Below are 26,591 nucleotides of genomic sequence, written 5' to 3' on the forward strand. Positions count from 1 at the left end.
GGATGTTGAGGTTTATGTCTAATTGCACTGTACTATACCCCTTGTCTTGTCTTGTGCTCTCGTTGGAGAGTCTGGAGCTGGCGTCACATGAGATTCTACTAGGAGCTATAGTTTTAATTGGTTTTGCTTATTAAAACGGACGTTAAGTAATGAATACAAGCTATATGATAATTTTAATACTAGATGGAACAAACAATCAAAGTTATCGATTTCAAATCGTAATAAAATTATGTGACTCACCTTAATTTGATATAACTACAGCAATAACCAGTCAAATATTCAGTTATTGAAAATTATATCTGAACAATGAACATATCACCATAGAATTAATTATTGCTGAGAACAGCAGAACTGGAAGAAAACGAGCTAGGCTGATTGCAATCCAAAGTTACAGCTTGTAGGCGGGAAAAATTCGAGTTGTCATTCTGATTCTTGCCGTTAGACGGCAGACTTTCGCACTTGCAGGAGAAGTGAATTATTATGTGACAATACATATTTGTATTTAATTCGGTAAGAAATTTTTATTTAAAAGTTTCAGCGCAGGTTAAATGCGGCTGAACAGTTGGAACAGTTGAAGAGAATGCCCCCTCCCTGCCCCCTGCAGTTACGTTATTGCGGTGAAATTTTTAAAACTACTTACGGGGGGGGGGGGACAAATTTTCAGTTTATTTTAGAGATTTTATATAGTGTACCTATATTTTACGGAAGTATGATTTCTAATGGCGTTTTGAGCAGTTAAACAAAACTTTTCTCCTTTTCACGACGGCCATTTTGAAGCTGGCCATTTTAATAACTCTAAAACTACTTGTCTTAGGATGAAAAATAAATCTCTGTTAAATAGATCTTTTAAAGTTCTTTCAGATGATGCACATAAAAATCACAATATTAAGATCTGTAATGTAGTTCTAAGCAATTAAACGAGCGTACTTACCTTTCCAGGCGGCCATTTTGACGACGTGAATTGTAATAACTCTAAAACTATTTGTGATAAGAAAAAAAAATCAATCAGTATTAAATAGCTGTTTTAAAACGTTTTTAAATGATTTACTTTAATTTCACAATATTAAGATCTATAATGAAATTCTAAGCAGTTTAACGAACGTACTTACCTTAATCAGACGGCCATTTTGATGACGTCATCACAGGAGGTTCATGACCTCTGATCAAATGCCTCCCGGCGGATTTTTGTTCTTAGATATGCACATAAGCACTGTGCAAAATTTCAGACTGGTATCCGTAGAAAATGTGATCGCTTCAGATAGGGTTGCCAACTTCAAACTTATCGCCGTCTGGGTGACTTGATTACAAAATATTCTCATCATTTTACCAGCTTGGCAATATTTGCGTTTTTACGTGAATGTTTAACTGTTATTTTGGGAGAAAATTGTATTGGTTTGATTTTTTGATGCTAACAAGGATGATTAAGTTACACTCAACTCTTTTATTTACCGTTTTTTTTTCTTTAGATGGCATGTAAAAAGATAGATGCAATGCAAATTTAGATGCATGTTTTCTTTAGATGTAAAAAGATTGCATTTTGAAAAATGTAATCGTTTTACATCCGATATGAGAATCATATTTTATTCTTTTATGAAGCTAACTTCGCTTTATTTAGGATGCAAATAAATGAAAAGTCTCTTTATTTTTCTCACAACTCGTATTTCAAGTTTTAAAAGCGAAATTTTCTTTTCTTTCAAGAGTCAAAAATTAAAATGCTGAATCAGAGTTTTTTTTTTTTTAATGCTTTAACTGTGTCCCATATTTTTATATGTTTATTATAGGACTCTAAAATGCAATTACTAAAATAATTTTTATCAAAAATATTTCTTTTACAAGTAATTTTTATCCTTTTGATGCCTTCACTTTGAGGATTGCGATCTCTTTGCATTCGATATATGGGAATCGGATTTTCCGAATTTTCGATGTTTAGTACGCTTTGTTAGGAGGTAAACAAATAAAATCTTTTTTTATTTTTGTTAAAATCACAGAGTTTATAAGTTTTAAACGATATTCTCTGCTCTGTAAGAGCGTCTTGGGTCAAAAAGTTAAATGCTGAACCCCTGCCTGAATTTTAATTTTTTGTTACAATTATTTTAAATACTATACATATAACATTTCTTGTAACAATGTAACATAATTTAGAATGGTAGATAAATATTTATACTTGAGGAATGCCCATCTTCCAGAGATTGATGCCCCCCCTCCCCCTCGCAAAACATTAGGAAAACTCAAGAATGATATTCTTAACAGAAAAGAGGAAAACATTCAACCTCAAATTTTAATGATGCAGTTTGCGGCATCTCAAATTTTTGAAAATTGGTTTTTACATTTTTTTTTCTTTACAAAAAAATTTTTTTTTCACAAAATTTTTTAATTTTTCACAAAAAACGGACTCTGTGAAAAATCCTGGACAGACCCCTGGTTCATACTTTATCCAATTTTCAATACTTCAATATCAACTTTTAGCATTATGTTTCTGTTGTATGTTGTCAAATATTCTGTAAGTATGGTAAGGGGTGACGGAAAAATCTGCGTGTTATGAGCCAATATACTTTAAAGCAAAAAAATTATTTTTGGAAGAAAAGCTTTTATTTTCTTGATTATAACTTATGGACTTTCATCAAAACATTAAAATAAATTCTGCGTAGAAGGTAAACTTTTTTTCTGAAGTTTACAGCAAATAGAATGAAAGATGATCAAAAACCTTTATTTATATTCTCAAGTTGTTGCTGGTCCCCTAAATGCATGAGTGATTTAAATTTTATTGGGAAATGACAGCTGGAGCATACCTTTCATGTGACAAAAGTTACAGAACAATTGGTCTCTTATTTCTGGAGAAATCTAAAAATGTGAATTTTTGGAAGTGGTCTACTTTTGGGGAAATAGTGTATATTGTGATAATGTCTTGTCAACATCACCTTGGGTGGCAGAACTGGAGCCAGCCCTGTTTGGTGCTGAATATTCCAAAGCTTTATTCATTTTCTTTTCCTTCCTAGGTGATTCTTATGATAGTGATGAAAGTTGGATTGATTTAACAGATTCCGAAGATGAAGGGCGCATGCAAAATTGTACCAGGTAAAGATAACTTTAAAATGTGTTTTCGAATTAATGACATATCAAATCTCATGTTGAATAATGTGCACACAATCCTGCGAGAGGGGGGGGAAGAGGGCACCAAAACTCTTAATTATTCTGCATAATTCCTCGCCTATGAAAACAAGTTTCATATCTATCAACATCAAGTAAGTTATCCCAAAAATTATTTCTTGCTCTTTGTGAGTTAAGCGACTTCTTGAAGTAATGTTGTTCAGTAGATAGAACCAAATTAGGACATCCGAAACTCGGAAAATTCCAAAATTTGGGCTTATTTTTAACTGTTATTTTTGTACATTTTTAAAAAAAGTTTTTCTAGAAAATAAATTTATAAAATATTATCTAACGTGGAATCTATGATTCTCCCCGAATCCAGAGAATATCAACCATTTTGAGAATCTCAAAATAACCACACTGCCAATTGAAGGTAAAGGGCAGTATCTGCAAAAAATTCATCTTCTATTTTTGCATTTTTGTCATCTGTTGTGCTTTAGCTCTTTTTGTACAAGCTTGCTTATTTTGTTTCCACTCAGTACAAAAACATCCAATTCCAATATTCCCTTTTTTTTAGCAGGTCCGTCATTTAGGTGAGTCAGGAAAGGGGGAGGGTCAATCCCCCCTCCGACTTTAAAAATAAATAAATAAATAAAAATAAATAAAATAAATAAATAAAATTAATAATGTATTTACATGTAAGTGGACATGGTCTTTTTTTCTTTTGTTTTATATGCTTTACCTTGAATATATAACCTTTGTCCCCTCCCCCAGAAAAATTCGAAATGACTGTGTTTCTTCAAGTATCTAAAGAAACTCATTCCTACAGATACTGCTCTTTCTCTTCCCACGATGACACTGATTACTGAAACCTTATTAATTTCAAGTGACAGCGGCATCCACAGTTGAGCGCTACGCCATTGGTGATCGTCTCTTCAAGGCATAAATTACTACGCGTTTGTAGAAGGGGGGGGGGGAACCTAATTAGCATTTTTCTCTTTATTTGTACGAGGTGTTAAATTTGTATTTTGATTTTTGTCTACAACTGTCACAACACGCTATTATGCATAGGCGCCAGATTCACAAAAAGGGGGGGGGGTCAAAAGAAGTGTAAAAGTTAAAAGGCGTGACGCCTGAAGCTGATTTTTTTTTGTAAAGTTGGGCTATATTTCTGGTTTTTAGTATTATTCATTAAATAACTTTAAAAAATATGGAATATGGCATCAAAAATCAGCACGGATGGCTACCGTAGATTTCCCTTCCACCACAAACTTCAATTTTTATGAAATAAGATGAGAAAAGTTCATTTATTTGAGATTTTTAGTTTTTACTTTCGTCAAATGAATCAATCAACCCTATAAAACTAATTGTTCAATCGATCATTAATTTTTAACCCTGAAAGAAAGGGGGCCAGGCCCCTATACTTTTGGAACACCCCCTCCCCCTACGAACCGCCTATGATATAATGTCTAGAAATTAATAATGCTAGTAAATAGAAAATAGGCAACATTCCAAAATTCGCACGTTCTGAAGTCCTGAGGGTTCCGATTATCGGACTTACTTCATTTATAAAGTTAATGAATATAAATGATGTGGAATTTTGTGCAGTTAATAAATAAATCAAATACAAATACAAATGTGACAACCAGCAACAGGCTCTTGGCCCAGCGAGGCTGGTCCTAGTCAGTTTATTAGTCCTCACTGAAGATCAGTGGCCCTCTTAAACCTGTCCACCTTCTTGCTCATTACCACCTTTTCTGGTAAGCTGTTCCAAGTGCTCACAACCCTACTAAAGTAGTAGTTTTTCTTTCTTTCCAGGTTAGCCTGATATTTGAATAGCTTAAAACAATGACCCCCTCATCCTGCTTTCGATGCAAAAATTTAATCCATTAACATCATTTATTTTGATAAATTTAAACAACTGAATCATGTCCCCTCTGATCCTCCTATGCTCCAGGCTATACATATTAAGCTTATTAAGTCTGGTATCATAATCTAAATCTGAAAGTCCCCTTACAAGTCTAGTTACCCTTCTTTGAACCCTTTACAATACACAAATATCTTTCCTCAGACTCACCAAATCTGCACAGCATACTCCAAACGGGGTCTTACTAAACTCCTATATAAAGGCAGAAGAACCTTCTTAGATTTGTTTGAAATAGATCTATTGATAAACCCAAGCATTCTGCTGGCTTTCTAGTAAAGCTTATTCTAATATTTTTATTTCTGAAATGTTATACGTCTCTTAAAACAGCAGTAAAATGTATTTCAACCATAAAAGTGAGCAATTGAATGTTTTGCACTCAAATTTTGGTCATCTGTATTGAATTTTTCACAAGAAAAATTTAATTGATATTTTCACTAATAAAAGCATACTTTTACCACTATTGGATTAGTTGTTCACCGTTTCATGTGAAAACACAATCCGTATGCCCATTGTAGTTTTAATATTTTCTGTGAGAATATTAAAAATTTTATTCATTTATTGTTTTAAATCTTAAAGTAGATTTTACTCAACTGAATTGTGAAGCATGGGCGGAAATTAACCAACAATTGGTGCACAAGAATACATTTTATTATTAATTACAAATCTGAGCTAAAAACTGCTGATTGTTAGGATAAAATATTTGTTGTTCATTTAAACATAAAAAATATTCAGTAAAAATATTTTGTAATAACATTTTTTGTGGACTAAATAGTATTCAAATAAGGAGTTATCCATTTAGCCGGAACTGTATTGTGATTGTTGGATCTCTTACCCTACTGTGCCAGTTTCCCTATAACTTATTTTAGTGAGACCTAATTTTGGTAGAAATATTTCAGTTCAAAACCTTTATCTTTGGCATCTCTAAATTATGTGTACCATATATACTCGTTTATAAGTCAAGAAATTTAGTAGGGTCAACTTAATACGCGGAGCAGAATTTCCGAATATTTTCACAGACTAATTCTTCGAAGAAAAAAAAACCCTCGGAAACGTGAACATTCCTCCAATTTTAGTCCAACTCTTTTAAACAGATGCTAAAGAAGTAAATACTTACACATTCTGCTGTAATTTTACATAACCTGACTGAGAAATAAAGACCAATTAATTACATTAAACGGTCGACTATGCGAAAAGTGTGGGAATTGCAACACTCGCAAATTTTCCCGATTGTTACGAATTAATGCTCATTTTTTTAAAGTACAGTAATATGGTTAAGTTGCAGATTTTTTCTGATATTAATTCAGAATAAAAGGAACAAGTTAAAAAAATTGTGACAGTGAACTCGAACCCTTCACAAAAATAGCGATTTGTGAAGTGGACCCTTTTTGTTTAAAAGTATGAAAATCGGACGTTTTTCAACATATGAATGTTAATTAAATTTCATTTTCCTCCTTTTTGCAACTTTTCTTTTCAAAAATAGCGTTGAAACATTTCCGATTTTTTTCAGGAAGTAAAAGCGTGACTTATACGCGGGTTTTCGATTTTTTCTCGATTTTCCTCCTAAAAGTTGATTTATGTGCGAGATTGACTTATACGTGAGTACCTATATTCAGTAATTTTAATCAACCACTATCAATTATAAGTATTATTATTGTTATTATTTTTCAAATATGCAAAGATACTGTCTTAAGTTTTTTTATTTTTATGTTCTTAGAAGCCATAATTTTGATTTTCAAGCTTTAAACTTTTGTGTAATTTTTCTAAATTCAATTCTGTTTAAGACACTTTCCTTTGAATCAGAAATGTACAATATTATGTACTATCGTAAACTATACTTTAACAATACTTTGAAATCTATCTTTAGGTGAATTACTTGCTATAATTAAAGTATTTACAGAATATATTTCTTATTTACAGGCCTCAATTCACGAATTATATAAGAAATTCTTTGTCCAGAAGATCAGACGGTAGCTTATCTGCTCAGAATACAGTTTATGATCTTGATCAAACAATTGTAAAAGTAAGATACTTTCTTGATTGTTATTTAAATTTTCAGTCATAATTCAGGTAGTGCGTGATGGTATGGCGCTCATATGCAAAATTGTAATGGGGTGGGGACCAGGGGCGGCATTTCACCATTTCATTTGGGGGGTCGAGTTTCTTAAATATGTATAACCCCAAAGCGAAACCAAACATACATTAACTAACAAGAAGTTGTCGTAAAATCGGTTTAGTATGAATAAAATTAGTGTTTAGAAACAATTAAAATTTTGATTCATTGACTAAAAAGTTATCATACAAAATATCTCGCTACTAAAGTTTTTATACCTTTCGGAAAAGTTATAATGCACGATTTTTGGAATTCGGAAGAGCAGGGGAATCGTGTTACTAATCTATCAGCGCCCAATGTCGTGCTGTTTTGCCAGTTCAGCTAAATGAAAAAGTCCCCCCTCCCCTTTGTGCTTCGAAAATATTTCTCTAACCTCCTGAGACATTAAAAAAAAAAATCTTTCTCTACTAGCTGAGCTGATTGTAATAGTTAAAAAATAATTGAAGTAACACAAAGTTAGGTATGAAAACACTTTTTATATCTTGCTCTTCAAAATCACCCTGGCTACTTCAAAAACTGTGAAGCACTTAAACTTTTCATCATTGAATAATCTAGTCATGTCGGCGCTCTCAGCTTCAATGAGACATCATCTGCCTCCAGCTCTGTTATTCACTATTCCAGATTTATGAGTCCATAACAAGGACGAAGCTGCAGTCTCTGGATGTGAAAACCATTCTGTTGGTATATTGCTTGTAACTTTTCCTGCCTCATGCTAAAAATTTTACTCAGAGTTGAAACATTTTATTTTTCGTTTTCAAAATCCAATCTTTTTTTTTTTTTTTCGCGCCTCTTTAAAATTGGCTTGGAGGAAGAATTTTTTTGAAATATTTCACGATTGATTGAAATATACATTTATAAAAAATCTATTTTCAGTTTCAATTGTAGATTGAACTGTGGTAGTAGGGTGCACAGATTAATTGTAGATTGAACTGTGGTTTGAATAGTCGAGTAGCGGATTGAAATATAGATTTTGATAGGGTAAAGCATTTTTCAAAAACCTTTTTCCGATGCAAACAAATTGGATAACAATTCAAACGAAGTCATACATGCTAAAGGGCATGAGCTTTTTCACCATTGAAAGAATCGTTTTGCAATAATTCTTCCAGTCGTCAAATCACTGCTTCAAAGTTATAGAGAAATGTTTTTACCGTTTTAACTCTTGAAGATTATCTTGTGTCACTCCGCGATTGCATAATTATAGAGCCCCATAAGAGATATTTGGTTGATATGTCTTTTTTTATTCAATAATCACATGAATTTTTTAGAAGTTTCTATGAAAGCATTATAATGTACTGAGCCGCTGAAACGTGTTTCTAGCAGAAGAAAGCGATGAACAATCATTAAATAAATATACACTTAAAAAATGAGCATAAACGTGAATGTAAAATATCAAGGAATTTTCTTGTGAAAACCATGCTGCCACACCACTTTTCATGAGCCTCTCATATTGGACATACCATCGTTACACTGGGCACACAAGTGTGAAGTATTTAGCGTATATGAGGCAGTGTCTTCTTTAGTTAAAATTAACCATGGTTCTCTTCTATGTTCTGAAAAAGTCAAAAATACTTCATGAATTCCTAAGTCAACTCCTTGAATTTCTAAGTCAATCAACCAAATAACGAAAAACACTTTTTCTAGTCTGAGAGTGTGTCGAGTTTCATGAAATAGTTGCTGAGAACCAGCGAGATTTCCTTTAATGAATATTCATTTCCGACTTACAGAAATTGAAATCACCCATTTTCCATCATTCTGCTCAAAAAATTTGGGGGTGCGACCGCCCCCTCTTGACCCCCCTATTTGCCGCCCCTGGTGGGGACTCAGATGTTTTCTCCATTGTTTAGCAGGATATTTTCCCTATAGAAACTGATTTTAGTGCAGGTTAGAGTTACTAAAATAATTTGACGGGGTTTTTAATAACTTATTCATTAATGACTGGAGAAGAAATTTTTTTACATTTTTGCGAAGAAAAAAATACTAAAAGCAAGAAAGTTCTAATTTCTAAAGGGGGCTAGAGCCCCCACTTGCCCCCCCCATATGTTATAAAATTTTGCATGAATTACTTTTAGAGACTAACTTTATAGAATGTGCAGGATATTTTATTTAATTGAAATGCAACAATATTGAATGATTTAATGAAATGTGGGTGTTAAAGCCTCATATTTTATGTCATTTGAGCAATTAATTCGGATTTTGCATGTTGTAATAAATGAAGTTATTTTTATTATTACTGGACCCCTGGTTTTCAATTAAAAAAAAATATATGATTCTAATTTGAGTTTTCTTCCTATACACTGTTTCCCCAGATGTAATGGTAGGTTATTATGCTACTGAAAATTCTTGAAAGTTTGATATTACTAGTTATGAAAGATTTTTTTAATTAAAATTAAGAAATAATTTAAAATTAAAAACATTAAAATGTTTCATATTATACTATCACTCTTTAATTCATATAATTGATTATAATTTTATTGTTTGCAATGTTTCATTAATTTTGAGATAATTTTAAAAATACTTCTTTTTTTTTTGAAAATTCCAAATGATTTTAGATTTGAATCCGTATTTTTAACTGCCAATTTTTTGCACTATTTTTATTTATTACACTACTTCTGCATTCAAGTTTTTCCCCAAACATTTTTTTTCCCTGGAAATAATGTTGTTTTTGAATGCTTAATTTTAGTGTCAATCTTTGGATTTGTCAAGGTGCCAGTCCATTGAGCATTTATATGAGAGCATAGCTGACATAGAGGCCCAAGAAGTTGAGAACAATACTAAAGATACTTCTTTACATTCCAATGGTTCTAGTACTCTTTCTTTAAAAAGTGAACAAAATGTTGACAATGATGTCGACAGTGGGGAATGGTCTACGGAGAGTGCTTCACCAACTTTTGACGAATCAAACAGTAAAGAGGTACAGGATAAAAAAGCTGAAACTGTGTCAAACCAGCACAGGTTTTCGGTTCATTTAGAGTGCCAAGAAACTGCTAAGAAAACTTTCATGAAATCTGTCCTCGGAAAAAAGTCCTCAAATCCAAAAAACAGGCGTATGTCTAAATTTTTTGTTCCGTGGTTGGTTTCAAATCATGAATACAGTCCATCTGCTTCCAGAAGTACAAAGGGAAGCAATAAAAGTATACCGTGTCGATCTACTTCTCCAAAATCCACTGCCTGTAAGAACAAAAGAAGTCAATCTATCCCTCATGATTCACCAAAGTTAAGTATGTCTTGTACTAGAGCTCTGTTCTGCTCTTCCGAAATTCTTGATCCGGAAAAAAGCAAGGAGTCTGAAACAGGTAATTATAGTCCATTCTTTTTTTAAAGGTGATTTCAAAAATGACTTCATTGCAGTAATAATAATGATAATTATTACTTTTCATTAGGATTTAGTTTCTTCTTTTATATTTTTATTTACATTTTGTATGAAAAATGAAATTGTAATTTATGTACGAGGGTTATTCGTAAAGTAAGGTCCGATTTCTTATAAAAAATAAACAAACCCAGATTTTTTCCAAAAACTTTTTTTTAAAACTTTCTACAAGCTTTTGTATGCCTAAGTCATAGAACTCTGCCGGCTGTGAGGATAACCATTCTTGAACAGCTTTTTTCACCTCGTCATATGTGGCGAAACGCTTGTCGCTGAGAAACTCTTTTAGGTAGTGGAAAAAGTGAAAATCACTCGGCGCCAAGTCCAGACTGTACGGTGGGTGGTCGATCTGTTCCCATTCAAAAGATCTGATCAGATTTTGAGTGTGAACAGCAGATTGCTGTCACTCATCTCATTGGGGCCATTCACTTAGCTTATCTGTCGATGGATTTCTGCTGCTGGAACGTTCCTTGTTGTCAAAAACTGAATCACTGACCGTATTTCACACTTGAAGGGCCGATCAATTGATTAAAGATTTTAAACTGGCACTGTAGAAAGAACACTGCATCAATACCAATACAAATGGCGTCGTTTGATGAACAAGGCATGATGAGAGTCGTTACGCATGCGCATTTCAATATAGGTGCGACATTCAAATACAAATACAAATACAAAAGTGACGACCAGCAACAGCTCTGGGCCCAGCTAGACTGGTCCTAGTCAATTTACAATCCCCAGTGAAGATCAATGGCCCTCTTAAAACTGTCTACTCCTTTGCTCATTACCACCTCTTCCGGTAAGCTGTTCCAAGGTTCCACTACCCTGCTAAAATAATAATTTTTCCTAATATCCATGTTAGCCTGAGATTTAAATAGCTTAAAACAATGACCCCTTGTCCTGTTTTCAGTGCTAAACTTTAGCCCCGTAACATCTTTCGTTTTAATAAATTTAAACAGCTGAATCATGTCCCCTCGGTCTCTTCTTTGCTCAATACTGTACATTTTTAGCCTTCTAAGCCTGGAATCATAATCTAAGTGGGAAAGTCCACTTATTAGCCTTGTAGCCCGCCTTTGAACCCTTTCCAATACATTAATGTCTTTCTTAAGATAAGGAGACCAAAACTGAACAGCATACTCCAAATGGGGTCTTACCAAACTTCTAAATAAGGGTAGAAGAACTTCTTTAGATTTATTTGAACTAGATCTATTGATAATCCCAAGCATCTTATTGGCTTTGTTGCTAGCAATGCTGCTCATGGGTGCAAGACCTTCCGTCCCAGGACGGATTTCCGTCTTGGACAAAATTTCCGAGACGGAGGTCAGGACGGAAAGAAATTCGATGACTTCCTTTCAGTTTTTACTTAAAAAAGAAAATTTCAGTGTTTGAAAAATATGCTTCATTTACTGGACCGTTCCATAACCACGAATTTACATCGACGTTCTCTCGGTTTTCCGCCATGGGCTTGTTTTGTTTGCAACGTGGTTTTAGAGGAGTGGCTTTTAGACTCGCGCCATTTGACTTTTTTTTTTAGATGTAGCTCTGTTATTTCCAACTCACTGCATTGCAGACCGCGCAGTTGCTCACTATTCTCCCTGATTTTTCGAAATAATCGGCTCTAACTGATCATCCTTTCGTTTTTTTCATTTGCGTGTTTTTTTTTTTTTGCAAACTTTACACGCATAAATGAAAATAATGTACGCTCTTAAAATGTCTTAAGAGTTGAATCTGAATCACCGATTGAGAGTGATTACTGACAAGATGAAGGGCGTCCACATACCAGGTAAAACGGAAACTATCAGGGATTTTGAAGATTTTAATGAAAATGGGAATTTTGGAAGTAATCGGGGGGAAATTTCAAGCTGGTTGTAAACACCGATGGGCAACCGTTCCTGCATTTTTGACAAAGACTTGAGGAATCACTAAAGTCCAATATCATTGAATCAAGAATGGAATATGGGGAGGAGGGAGCAGAGAGAGAAAGGAAAGGAAAAAAAAAAAAGAACAGGAGCACAAGTTTGCGAAAAAACGCTGCTCTTGCAAAGATAAGTCCGCAAATTAACCCACGATACTGAGGTCTTAAAACGTTTATATTTTGGACAATCGAAGAGGGGGAAGGGACTACTAAAGGACTCCAATATAAAATATCAAAAAACTGAATTTAAAACCATTTTTGAAGCTAGGAGTGGTTTGATATTTCTCCTCTGCAAACTCTTAAAAATTTAAAAGTCAAAAAGTTTTAAACCGTCTTTAATGATATAAAAGTGGGGAGGGAGAGGTTTTAAATAAAAATCGAAAACTGGAGTCTAAAAACACTAATTTAGGCAATCTTTAATGACTTTATGAGAGATGGTTTCGGTGTTCTAACATGGAAATGTTTTGTAGCTGATGTATTAAAAACTATTTGAGGCTATACTTAAATGACTTAAGTGAAAGGGCATTTGGAACCCTTTCCCAAAAAATGTTTGTAATTGAAGTCTTAAACCTTTAGGCTCTCTTTGGCAATGTCTAGAGGGCGGGGCTCTCTTTAGGCGAAATTCCGAAACTGGATTTTTAAAAGCTCAACTTAGAAGACTTTCTCTCAATAAGTTTTAAAATTTAAATTCTTAAATCTTCGGTGATGAAAAGAGGAAACCACAAATTTAAGTCAAATTTAGTGAACTTAGGGGAAGGAGTTCGGGAAGGGGAGTCTCTCTCCCCAAAAATTTCTCCGTGCTGAAGTATTGAAATACTATTTTGGCTATTTTTGAGTGAGATATGAGTTAGGGAATTCAGGGATCTTTCTCGAAACATTTTCGAAATTGAAGTCTTAAAACTTTGGGTTGTCTTTGGCGATGTGTGGAGGGGAGTTGCTCTCTCAATAGAAAAATAAATCTTAAACAAAAAATTACACTGCGGTTAGTAAACTCAATGAGAGGGGAGAGGGTATTCCGCACCCCAGCCCGAAATATTTCAGTTTCTGAAACTTTAAGAGCTTTGTTTTGGGTTATCTTTGGATGACTTACGGGGGAAGGGTGTAGGAAGATTCTTTCAAAAAGTTTCCAAAATTAAAGTATTAAAATTTTTAGGCCGTCATAAGTCATGTTTATAGGTAAGAGGAGTATTATTCCTACAAAAAAATTTCGAAACTGAAGCCTTAAAAATTGAATTGACATTTGTGTGAACTCAGAGGAAGCGGTTCGGGAGTTCTCTTCCGAAATTTTTTTGATGCTGAAATATTTAAAACGCCACTTTAGGCTATATTTGAGTGCTTTAAGAGGAATGTCATTCGGGGACCCTGCTTGGGGTTAGTATTCAGTTCCAGTATTTCTTTTTTTAATTAATGAATATTGTAAAGGGTACCTTCTTTAAAAAATATATCTACTTCACTCTGAAGCGATTTTTTATTGCTAATTTCACCACCAGCTATCTTATAAAAGAATTTCTTTTTCAAATGAAGACTGAGGGGTAATGGTGCGAGTTCATTATCATTATTCGGCCATACCCTTCCTCCACCTTTCCTTCTTTTCTGGTTTGTTGGCGCTACCTTGGGTAGACTTTCCGATCAGAACTGATTTATATTGCAAAAATGAAAATCCTATGTCCTGTGAGATTTTATTGCTACAATAAAAATATTTTCGATCGGCAAAAACTAATGGTGGGGAGCTGCGAATGCTTGTACCCCTAATATTATCCAACATTGTCTAAAATTGCGTTTTTAGAACTTCAATTCGGAAATATTGCCGAAGGAAAGTTCCTGAACTCCATCCCTTTAAGCGCATACAAAAAGTGTATAAACGTCATGAAAGATGGAGTACAATTTCGTTTTTAAAGCTTTAATTTCGGGGAGCGCCCTCCCTCCACTCTTTCTCTAATATTTTTGAAGGTTGTCCAATATTGTGAGTTTGGGACTATCAGTTTGAAATAATTGATGTAAGAGTCCCTGAACCCCTCCTTTCCCTAAACTTTACCAAAATGGCCTGCCATAACGTTTTTTAGACTTCAATTTGAAAAAATTTCTGGAGGAGAGCCCCCCCCCCCCCCCTTATTGCCGGATTTTAGGTTTTTTGGAATCATGATGTCAATACGCTTAAAAATTACAATTTACAGGCTTAAAATTTAAATCAAACACAGATTTCAAAACTGGCATTGTTAAAATCTACAACATTTATGCATATAAATTTTTCCGTAAGCCCGCGTGCGGGGGGGGGGGGGTGGCTGAAAATATTTTCCGTCTTGAACACATCACCAAACTTGCACCCATGATGCTGCTCTGTTGGCTAAACTTTAAAGTTTTGCCAACTATTTGTTGCTGTATTCAATTGGATACAGCCATTCGGACCTTAATTTACGAATAAACCTTGTATATAAGATGTGTTGCATTCTTATGATTTCATTACTGGCTCAAATTTTACTAAACCTTTAACTTATTGATGGATTTGAAATTTCTTTGTGAGTAACATGAAATCTAGGAATTGTACATCAATATATCTGCATCATTGTGCAAATCAATAAAACCAATCATTTAGGAATAAAACTATAATCAAGAAACACGATTGCACACGCATATGCATTTCATATTTATAGTTAGACATAACACCTTGCTTCTACTCCTAACATTTTCATAGGATAATTAATGTTCTGCTCAAAAGAAATGCAAGTTTTGCTAAGCTCCTTTGTTCTTTCATCTACCTCTCTCGATTCATCTGTTGACACCTGTGATTGGGCTAGTTGGGAAATTTCTTCCCTCATACACACTCTTAACAACATTATTTATTCTTATTACAAGAGTGTTTTAGTGATCCTACATTTCTGAAAATTTTGGGTTGATTACACATTCTAAAATGGAAAAATTATTTTAAAAAAAAAACTTTTAAAATGTTTTTTTTTTTCAATGATTTTTGAATGCATATTTAAAGAGTTTTTATGGGGTGGGGATGGGGTCGAGCTTCCTCCATAGTTTTCAAAACTTTCCTGGTATCTTTAGAGACCTTTACTGGAGTTCACTGCCATCCCTGTCTTATTAGTAGGAATGAATTCACATCTTCTCTCTCAGCCAAAAATTTCTGTGCTGTCAGGTATTGTGCCTTTGCAATAACCAACAATCCATTCTCAGAATGTCATCCAGGTGGTCCCAATTTTTTAAAAAATATAGGAAAAAGCGAGGGAGGCTGAAAACTCAGCATTAAGGAAATTGTCTTTCATTATTTTTTCTGGAAGACTCCCATCTGGTTAGTCACTATGTGATAAGAACAGGGAACCCTCAGGGGTTATGTCTTTTATTATTATTTTTTCTCATGTAGAGCAGTGGTTCCCAACCGTTTCACTACTGAAGAGTGAAAACCACTTCGTACTCTTCCGAATCCTAAGCAACTGCATACATTAGAAATAATATCCTAGCAACAACTATATTAGGTGAAATGAGATGAATCCAAAAGTTTTCTTTCACAAATTTAATTACAACTTGGTCTAAGGACCTCTAGTAATCTTTGGACCACAGCTTGAGAACCACTTGTTTAGAGAGTCTGTTTAATTTAGCCCACAACATACATCATCACATTTTCTCTTTCTTTTGCTTCAACTCTGCTAAATATGTGTAATTCTTTTAAAAAACATCCGATAAGAATACAATTTTCTGATCAAGGACTTCTGTCAAAATCTGAGAATTATTACTGTAGCAGAGTTGCCAACTTCTCCGCAGAAGTCGCGAAACTCTGCAGTTCCGCAAAAAAGGTCTTATGCTCTGCATTTCCGGGCCGAGCGTTTTCAAGCATGACATAAGTGTTTAAAGCTGCTTAAAACAGTTTTAGATAAGTGGTTCTCATTTTTTTTAAAAATTGAATTTTATGCAAAATACCGAGCTGCTCCGCAAAATTTCAAAATGCTCCCCAAAATCACCTCAGGTGCTTCTCAAATTGTTTCTCCATGGTTGGTAAGCCTGCTGTAGCTATTTAATGACACTTTGAAAATGCTGTAAATGATTCTTAAAAATTTTTTATATTTCATAAAACTTTACTATAACATCTATTGTTTTCACTTGTAGAAAATTTGAATAGCAATTACTTGGAGAGAAAATGTTCTCTTAGTCCTGTAGATCCAACACTGTCATCTTCATCTCGGTAAGTAATTGCAAAAATCTGCAATTGTTTATTATTTACTTGCAAAAGGTTACTAAAAGTTTTTTTGAATAGCTTTTTGGGTTATGTAATGTTTTACATTGTTGTATGTTTTACCTTGAATATATTTTACGTTATGCACCTCTTATTAAGCTGATGCTCACGGCCCAGAACACATTAACATTTCAAAATGCTTTAACATTTTCTAGATAACATATAAAAGGAATGAAAATTACAAAGCAAGATTTATTGTTATTATTACTTGATGCTATTTATTAATGTGAAGTTTTACATCTTAATTCCAAAATGCAACTTCTAAATATTTGACTTTGTGACAATATGACTTGTAAGCGTTTTTGATTTCCGACATTGACATTGAACAATACAACGAAACACATTGGTCAGCATGTGGCCTGCGGATCATAGGTTGAGCATCACTATTCTGCTACATAAAATATTTTAAAATGGTATTGTTTTACGATTTTAAAATATTTTTACGATTTTTTTTTTTGTAATTTTTTTGTTTTATAGGTGTACAATCTGAGATTAAATCCCTACCCCCTTTTATTTGTAGCTTGCACTCTGTTTTGTAACTTCTGCTGCGTGCTTGTTTGGTAAAATTAATAAATTCAAGATATGCTTTCAGAGACTCATCTGTTTCATCAACCTATCTGAGATCCGATCAACTTCAAACTTCTAACATACGTAAAACAAAAACAAGCATCTCTTCTGACAGTGCTGGCGCTGTTGATGTCATTGTTGAAAGAGTTCATCGAAGACCTTCAATCGGTGATAGTGATCATAGTTATATATTATTCCAGCCAATAAAAGAGGAGGTACAGTTTAATACTTCATTTTAACTTATTCCTTTTTATGAATCAGTTAATCCTTTTTTTTCTATACTGAAACTTTTTTTTTTTTGAATGTGGTTTAAAAAAAAAAAAGTTAGGGGAGACTAGGGATACTTATCCCTGGGGATACATAATCCCATAGCCAAAAATGTACCAAAATCATTAAATAGAGATTTGAAACCTGAGAATTATGTTAAAGTTATACTTGTACATAAAATCTGGCAACTCTTTGTTTTTTTTAGCCAATTTGTTTTAGCTCAAGAAATGATTGCTTGAATGTGTCAAGGAAAACATTTATTAGGAAAGCATTTGGAAGTTTACATTATCCAATATATACAATTAAAAAAAAAATACTGAAGTGTAATGTTAAAGTATAGACAGAGTCCTTTATAATTGAGATATATTTTTAGTAAATTGCCACCGATTGTTAATAATATAACAAGTATGCTTGTAAAAATCGCATAACAGGGAAATTCGATCCCTTCGTTTAGGGGGATACATGATCCCAGGGTTCAAGTATCCATATGACAATAAAAATACAATGAAAACAATATAACTGTTGTTTACTTAGTTGTCATTAACTTTAAACATTCTAAACCATGTTAACATAATAAAATTTATCATAGTATGAGTGATAGATTTAAACAATCACTGCAGTAAATATGCTAAACAATTAAAATATCAGTTCGCACTTGTAATGTTGTAATCCACATAACACCTCAAGCATTTAAACGTAACTAACTCTACTGATGAGTTATGTTTTGATCAACCAAATGAGCTTGAAAAAGTTGAAATAGATGTCAAATCCTTGTTTGAATGAGGAAAAAATGATTTTGCTATTGTTAGATTTACATCAAAAAAGTGAGTTGCCCGTTATGTAGATTAGTGATGTGCCGGATCGTCAAAAAAGTAGATCCGCAGATCAGGATCCGGATCATTAGTGTCAAGATCCGCGGATACGGATACGGATCTCAATATTTTTTTTACCCAATTCTACTATACAAGTGTTTAATTTGTTACGGAAGGTATTCCCGTCAGAATAATAACATTGCTTATTCAAAAAATGTCATCTATGGCGAAAATATAATCAAGACAATGATTTACTCTCTTTAAAGAAATCTCTGTTAAAATTGAGGGAGAGTTGGAACGAACGGGTCAACGCTGCATCAATGTTTAAATGGAATGTGAAAAATAATTTGTAGCTTGCTCGGTAGATGTAGAATACAGGAGCAAGAGTGTAAAGCTGCTACTGGACAGACTAGAAATATTTTTTCGCATTTTATTTCAGCATAAATGCAGCACTGACAAATCTACCCAACTTACTCCAACCAGCAGAATAACAGAGCCGGGAACACCTTTACAAACAGTAAATAGAGAATTTAGTCTCACTTTTTTTGAAGAATGCAGAGAAAAACCAATATGAAGAACATAACAGAAACTAATATTAAACTAAAAATTAAAAAAAAAAACACGTCCCAGAGGGCCGACCTGATATTGAGATGAATTTCGCGGGTCGGAACACACATTGTTAACAAATATGAACTGACAGCGGATAGAAATTTTAAATCGTTGAGCTTTTTCTCCTTATCCGACTATGAAATAGCTACTGATCAAGCGTATAAAGGCTTTGAATTACATTTAAAATTTCCTTAACAAAATTATACCTTTTACTGTATATAACTTGGAAGTTCCAAACAAATATCAAACGCAGAAAACTTTGTTCTTTTAATTTGAGACCAATATTTTTAACGCACGGGTAAGTTTTTACTACCGTAATTCTGAAAAAAGTTAAGTCGGTTTTTATTAAAATTTCCAGTAATTAAAAGTTCTGCAAAAATGAGGCCAAGCTAAGAACACTTTCGATCAAGTCACCTTTTGAACGAAAAAATAACTATCAAAATCGGTTCGATGCCACGAATAGACACACAGATACACTTTTAAAACTTATTACTCGTTTCTTTTTGCAACGGGGGGTACAAATTAGCTTCTGAAATGATACGTTATAATTTAAATAGGGAATAAAACTTAATTTAAACGGAATTTAAGAGTCTTTTATTCAAATATTTAAGAATTTTTAGAATAGAAAAGATCCGTTTCAGATCCGTCAAAAAAGTAGCGGATACAGATACAGATCTTTATTTTCCCTCGGATATCCGCGGATACGTACACGGATACGGATATCCGGAACATCACTAATGTAGACCCGTTAGAGGATAGAATGCTAAGTTGTGTTTCTAGAGTTTGAAATAAGTTTTCTCTAAAGTGAAAAGGTGACATGCTTAATCAATCTTTTTTTTCCTGAAAAATTGACATAAGTGTAGTAAATGAGAATGAATATGTTAAGTTGCACACATCCAGATGGGTTGTGCTGAACTTAAAGAACTACAACAAAGGAATTGTTCGCATTTTACTTTTCAGGTTTTGGAAACATATGCTAGTCGTTCTATTCTGTTCTATAAGTATGCTAATACTTAATTCTTCATCCCTCTTTTCTAAAATTAATTCAATTGATAAAATTAATTTTACTATTGCAAGACAATAAAGAAATAAGTTGATTTTTGTGCTTGTCGTCCTTTTTCTTTATTACTTCCTTTTACAAAAAAGGAAGTATTGTATTCGCGAAAAAATTTTCACCCAAAAATCGACCTTATTTTCCATTTTGCTCACCTCCAAATAAATGTTGAGTTTTTTTCAACCCGACCACACGTGGATACGTGCCTAGGAACGTACAGACACCAGAAATATCCATTTTGACCATCCCTGAGTTAATAACAACGAGTTTTCTCGTGACGTCTGTATGTATATGCGTATGTGTGTATGTATGTCGCATAACTCAAGAACGGAATGTCCTAGAAAGTTGAAATTTGGTACGTAGACTCTTAGTGGGGTCTAGTTGTGCACCTTCCTTTTTGGTTGCATTCGGAGGCTCCAAAGGGGGTCTTTTGCCCCTTTTTGGGGGGAAATCATTGTTAATTTCAATGTAAACTCAAGTGGTGTTATAATTTACCGGACACTTGGCGATATATTGCCATTGTTTCACACTCTTGGCTTCCATAAGAGGTTTTCCATCTTCAGCTCAGTCACTTTCCTATGCCGGGCTGATGAGTGCTAATTAGCACGAAACGGCAGTCCTCGGCTGGAAATGACTGAGCTGGCGGTGTATTTCACGAATGTTGTTTTGTGTTCACTTTATTATAATTTCATAAAAAAATTAGAAATAGTGTCATTTTTTAGAAACATTATGTAGAAAACTAAAATCCATAAATAAAGATGATGTAAGAAAAAGTTTTTGTATTTTCTCAGTGGGATCAAATATCCCCCATGAAGGGATCATGTATTCCTTGATGTGGGGATGCATGATCCTTTTATAAAATTATTGAAAAAAATTATTTTACCAAAACTATCTGTTTAATTTCAACTTAAAAAAATACTGTCAGATAGAGGAAAAAATTATCTTTCTTTGCTTACTTTTTTTTGAAAAAAAAAAAAAAAAAGAAAACACTGATAATTTGTAGCCAAGAAAAAAATTGAAAACTAAAGTGGGGATTAGGTATCCCCAGTCTCCCCTAAATATTAGAATAACAAAATTATAAATTTTGGGAATTTGATTTCCTCAGTATGTAAAAATTATTTTAAGACAGAAAACTTTTTCTTATGTATTTCCATACTTTGCACATTTGACTGCTATCAATCCCTTGTTATTTACAATTTCACGCAACATTAACATCTAGACCAGTGGTTTCCACTCTTTTGTAGCTGCAGATCCATATTTCTGAGTTAAAACTTCTCTTGGGTCTCTGAGAAGTGCTTAGTATTTCAGCTCTATGCCAAGGGCGCCCATATAGGGGGCAAGGGGGGGGGAGGGCTCAAGTCCCCTCTAGAAAGAGAACTTCCTTGCTTTTAATACTTTTTAATTTTCAAAAATTCATAAAAATTTCTTTTCCATCCATTAATGAATAAGTTATTTAAAAGGTCAAATTTTAATATCTCTAATCTGTACTGGAATCGGTTCTCATGGGGGAAATTTTTAAGTCCCTCCTTAAAATTTTACATATGGGTGCCCTTGCTCTACGCTATAGTGTATTATGTGACGTTATAATGCATGCCCAATACTTGTATAACATTGGCCTAACCAGAAAATGTTTTGAATGTTATGTAATTAGGTTCATAAGGGATAGTTTTAGTCCTTTTCTGTGGTCTATAAAGGATTTTTTTTTGAGCATCAGATACACCCACAAATCTCTACATAGCTACTTCCATGATTTTTGCTTTAATAAAAAAAAAAAAAAAACAGCAGCTACCTTGGAGCTGTATCTTTTACAATTTCTTTTTGTATTATTGTTTACATCATTCATAACTGACTCAAACTACTGTACGAGGAAATAGTTTTGAACGTATTTACTGGGTACCTCTGCACCTGAAAAATCATGAGTTTTGATAATACAATACAAATACAAATACAAATGTGACGACCAGCAACAGGCACTGGGCCCAGCTAGGCTGGTCCTAGTCAATTAATTAGTCCCCAATGAAGATCAATGGCCCTCTTAAAGCTATCCACTCCCTTGCTCATTACCGCCTCTTCCGGTAAGCTATTCCAAGTGCCCACGACCCTGCTAAAGTAGTAGTTTTTCCTGATTTCCAAGTTAGCCTGAGATTTAAATAGCTTAAAACAATGACCCCTTGTCCTGCTTTCCCCGCAAAAATTTAATCCATTTACATCTTTCATTTTGATAAATTTAAATAACTGAATCATGTCCCCTCTGACTCTCCTTTGCTCCAGGCTATACATGTTAAGCCTATTAAGTCTGGTATCATAATCTAAACCTGAGAGTCCCCTTACTAATTTAGTTACCCTTCTTTGAACCCTTTCCAATACAAAAATATCTTTCTTCAGATAAGGCGACCAAAACTGAACAGCATACTCCAAATGAGGTCTTACTAAACTCCTATATAAAGGCAGAAGAACTTTCTTAGATTTGTTTGAAATAGATCTATTGATGAACCCAAGCATTTTGTTGGCTTTGTTACTAGCAATACTGCACTGTTGACTAAACTTGAAGTCCTGATTTATAAAGACACCCAGATCCATAACATTTTCTGCCTGATTTATGACTGAACCTTGTAAACGATATCTCATACGCTTATTTCCATGACCTAAGTGTAGCACTTGACATTTCCCTACATTAACTGCCATACCCCATTTATCTGCCCACTTAGTAATATGATCTAAATCCTCTTGCAGCTGTTTTACTTGTTCTTCATTTTCGACAATCCCCATAACTTTTACATCGTCAGCAAAACAATTCATGCTTCCAGAAATATTTTCATTGATGTCATTCATAAGTATAATAAACAAAAGAGGCCCTAAAACTGATCCCTGAGGAACCCCACTTAAAACATCACTCCAATTAGAATGATTTCCTCTCACAACTACTCTTTGCTTCCTACCAGTAAGCCAATTTCTAACCCAAAGTAAAGTTTTTCCTCCTATTCCAATGTCAGCTAACTTGCTGAGAAGAGCAACATGCGGTACCTTGTCAAAAGCTTTTTGAAAATCAATATAAACAACATCCACACATTTTTTGTTATCTAAAGCTGAGGTAACCTTGTCGTAGAAATGCAATAAATTAGTAGTACAGGATTTACCTTTCCTGAAACCATACTGCAAACTAGTCAACAGACTATTAGTCTCTAAGAACATCATGATCTTAATTTTGATCAAAGTTTCGAAAATCTTACAAATCACCGAAGTCAAACTTACAGGTCTATAATTCCCAGCAATACCTTTAGACCCCTTCTTGAAGAGTGGCGTTATGTTAGCCAGCTTCCAGTCCTCTGGCACCGTCCCCGAGTTATAAGAAGCATTGAAAATATTCAAAATAACATCCACTAATTCCTCTGCACATTCAACTAAAATTTTTGGATAAATATTATCTGGTCCCGGAGCTTTAGTTGCTTTAATCTTTTTCAAATGAAATAAAACCTCCTCCCTGGAAAATACAAAATCCTCAAGCTGTATAATAGCTTGCAGGGTTGCCAACTGCTCCGCGGATTTTGCGGAGTTGCTCCGCAAAAATGGCGAAACTCCGCCGCTCCGCAAAGAAGTTATTTTGCTCCGCAGTTCCCAGCTGAACGTTTTCAAGCTTATACTTAGCTATTATCCTTTCAAAAAGGAAAATATGGGGAATTAAAGATGCTTACATTCCAAGATTGAAAAATGTTTGAAGCTGTTTTATAAATAATTGTTTTATAAGAGTGCTTAAAATGATTAATAATGCTTTAAAACATTTTTCGATAAGCGGTTTTAGATATTTTTATAGATTTTTATACGAAACACCGAACAGCTCCGCATACTTTCAAATTGCTCCTCAAAATCACCACACATGCTCCTCAAATTGTTCCTCCAAGGTTGGCAACTCTGAGCTTGTGTCTTGTTAGTGTCAACTGTTGAGATACAGTTATCGTTAAACACACTGGAAAAAAAGTTATTTAGAACATTTGCAATATCCCTATCGTTTTGGATTAAATTTCCATGCTCATCAACCAAAGGCCCAATTTGACTGTTTCGAGCTTTCCCAGAATTAGCGTAAGCAAAAAACCTCTTAGGGTTCCCATCAATGTCATCTGCCAGCCTTTGCTCCAATTCCCTTTTCTGAATCCGTACCAAATACTTAAAATTTCGCCTTGCCTTACCATACTGGAGCCTCTCCGCACTCTGACCAGTTTCTTTAAACTTACGAAAAGTGGCTTGCTTATAATTAAGAGCTTCTTTAGTCTCCCTGGAGAACCACATGGGTCAAATTTTTGTACTAACACCTTTTCTCCTAAATGGAACATAGTCCCCAACGGTTTTAGCAAGTTTATCCTTAAATTCCGTCCACTGCTGATCTACGTCGCTGTTTTCCAACCCTGACGAAAAAACCTCTTTCAAGCTCTGCCTAAGTGCAACAAAATCGGTGTTTCTGAAATTGGGCACAAACCTAAAATTATCATCTTTGCACACATCAAATTTAACCCGGAACCTAATGCTGTTATGGTCACTATCTCTAATATGCTCCCCTACACTCAACCCCTGAACAAAACTACCTATGTCACAAAAAACTAGATCCAAAATGGCCTCCTCTCGAGTTCCCTGAGTTACAACTTGATCTAAGAAACAGTCACCAATTACTTTTAAAAATTCCTCTTCTTTGCCATTACCAGGATAAAAATTATTCCAATCAATACCCGTAAAATTGAAATCCCCCATTATGATAACGGATCCCTTACTGGACATGTCACTAATAATACGGTACATCTGTTCATCTTGTCCCTGGTTTGAATTAGGTGGCCTATAAATGTTTCCAAAGCGTAGCTTTATGCCCTTACTGCTCATCAACTCCAGCCAAACCATATCAATATCAGTAGGCTTATCATTTATGACCAATTCATTGCAAATAAAATTGTCTCTAACATAAAATAAAACCCCACCACCTCTTTTACCTACTCTATCCTGTCTGAATAAATTATACCCAGCAATATGTAATAACTCTGCATCAGATTCAGTAGCCCATGTCTCTGTAATTCCGATAACATCCAACTTCTCATCCATAACTATACTTTTCAATTCATCCATCTTGTTCCTAATACTGCGAGCATTGGTATAGAAAACTTTAAGCATGCCTAAGTTGCTTTTATTTAACACCCTGAAATTTCCTAAATTACAATTGTTAACATTACTACTCTTGTTTGTCACTTTATTTCCATTTCTAGCAATACCCAAAAACATTTCACTCTCTCGATACCTGGTGCTTGAACCATGCCCCCCATTCCAACTTAGTTTTTTGACTCCGAAGCCCTTAAAATTAATCCACTAACCATTTTGACCCCTGTAGAGCTCAGATGCAGGCCATCCCTAGCAATCCAATCCCGTTTACAATGACTCCATACATCAATGAACCTGATACTGCGCTTTTCGCAAATTGACTTCAGTAGCAAGTTCATACACCTCGCACGTTGATTTAGCCAGCTCCTATGCACTCCATACCTGGGAAGCAAACCAACCACTTGGACATTCGTCGAAAAGCTGGTTGCTTTATCCAACAGGGATTCCCATTCCCTAGAAAACTCCTCATTTTTACTGTGGCCTACATCATTTGTTCCCACCCACAAAGTAACCATGTCCTCCTTATTCAATACTCCCTTCTTTTCAGCAACCATATTAACGTCTTTTACCCGAGCCCCTTGTAAGCAACACCTAGCCACCTTACGCTTTACTCTCCCAACTGTGTTACCCACCTCCCTTACCATAGAGTCCCCCAAAATTACACCCTTAGTTTCCCAATCTAACTCCTCATTTGAAACTTCCCCCTGAATCTCTGGAACAAAATTTGTCATGGAAAACCTTGATTTTCAGCAAAAAATGCTCAAAAATCATGGAAACTGACAATTTGTCATTAATAATTTTAATTTTAGAACCTAAGTGCTAAATTTTACTGATTAAACAAAAGTTACACATTTTGGTTATTTTTCATGCTGTTATGTGTAAGTTCCAATTCAATATTCAATTGCTTCCGCTTCTACAAAAATCGCTCGTTTTTGTTTTCTTTGTAATTCTACCACATATCAATTAAAAATGATGTGCTTATCATTATTTATAATGCTTCTGTTTTATATTGTGTAATTGAAGCCTTGCACAGTAACCATTTTGCCACACCTACTCGAAAACTTTAATCCATATGAGTCTATTCTAGCCAATACCTGTATAAAACAATTATCAGTCATTTTTACCAGTATTTATTTTACATTTCTTAATATTTTAAAAAATAAAATTTGTCTAAAAATGAGTTGCAGATTTTAATAGAGCGTGAAAAAAAGGGTGCCCATATGCAAAATTTAAAAGGGGGGGGGGGACTCAAAAATTTTCCCCTTGATTTAGCAGACTATTTTCCCCATGGAAACCGATTCCAGTTCAGATTAGACATATTAAAATTTGATTTTTAATAATTCATTCATTAAAGGCTGGAAATGAAATTCTTTATACATTTTTCAAAGAAAAAGGCACTAAAAGCAAAGAGGTTCTCATTTTAAAGGGGGGGGGGACTTGAGCCCCCTATTGCCCCCCTATATGGGCGCCCTTGCATGAAAATATCATTGTGTTGCATTAATTATTTTGAGT

The 26,591-nt window shown here is 34.2% G+C and overlaps 1 protein-coding gene across 2 annotated transcripts in view; it reads left to right on the forward strand.

Moving 5' to 3' along the window:
* Nucleotides 1–26,591, forward strand: part of LOC129229974 (rho guanine nucleotide exchange factor 26-like) — a 149,679-nt gene that overhangs the window by 100,497 nt on the left and 22,591 nt on the right. For both annotated transcript variants that reach the window (XM_054864369.1, XM_054864362.1), the window contains exons 2-6: nucleotides 2,997–3,075; nucleotides 6,932–7,034; nucleotides 9,805–10,417; nucleotides 16,508–16,583; nucleotides 17,227–17,416. In XM_054864369.1, coding sequence (XP_054720344.1) covers nucleotides 3,059–3,075; nucleotides 6,932–7,034; nucleotides 9,805–10,417; nucleotides 16,508–16,583; nucleotides 17,227–17,416 — 999 coding nt within the window. In that variant the 5' untranslated portion in view covers nucleotides 2,997–3,058. The remainder of the gene's footprint in view (nucleotides 1–2,996; nucleotides 3,076–6,931; nucleotides 7,035–9,804; nucleotides 10,418–16,507; nucleotides 16,584–17,226; nucleotides 17,417–26,591) is intronic.

This window comes from Uloborus diversus, chromosome 1 (genome assembly GCF_026930045.1).
Source record: "Uloborus diversus isolate 005 chromosome 1, Udiv.v.3.1, whole genome shotgun sequence".
Taxonomy (NCBI): domain Eukaryota; kingdom Metazoa; phylum Arthropoda; class Arachnida; order Araneae; family Uloboridae; genus Uloborus; species Uloborus diversus.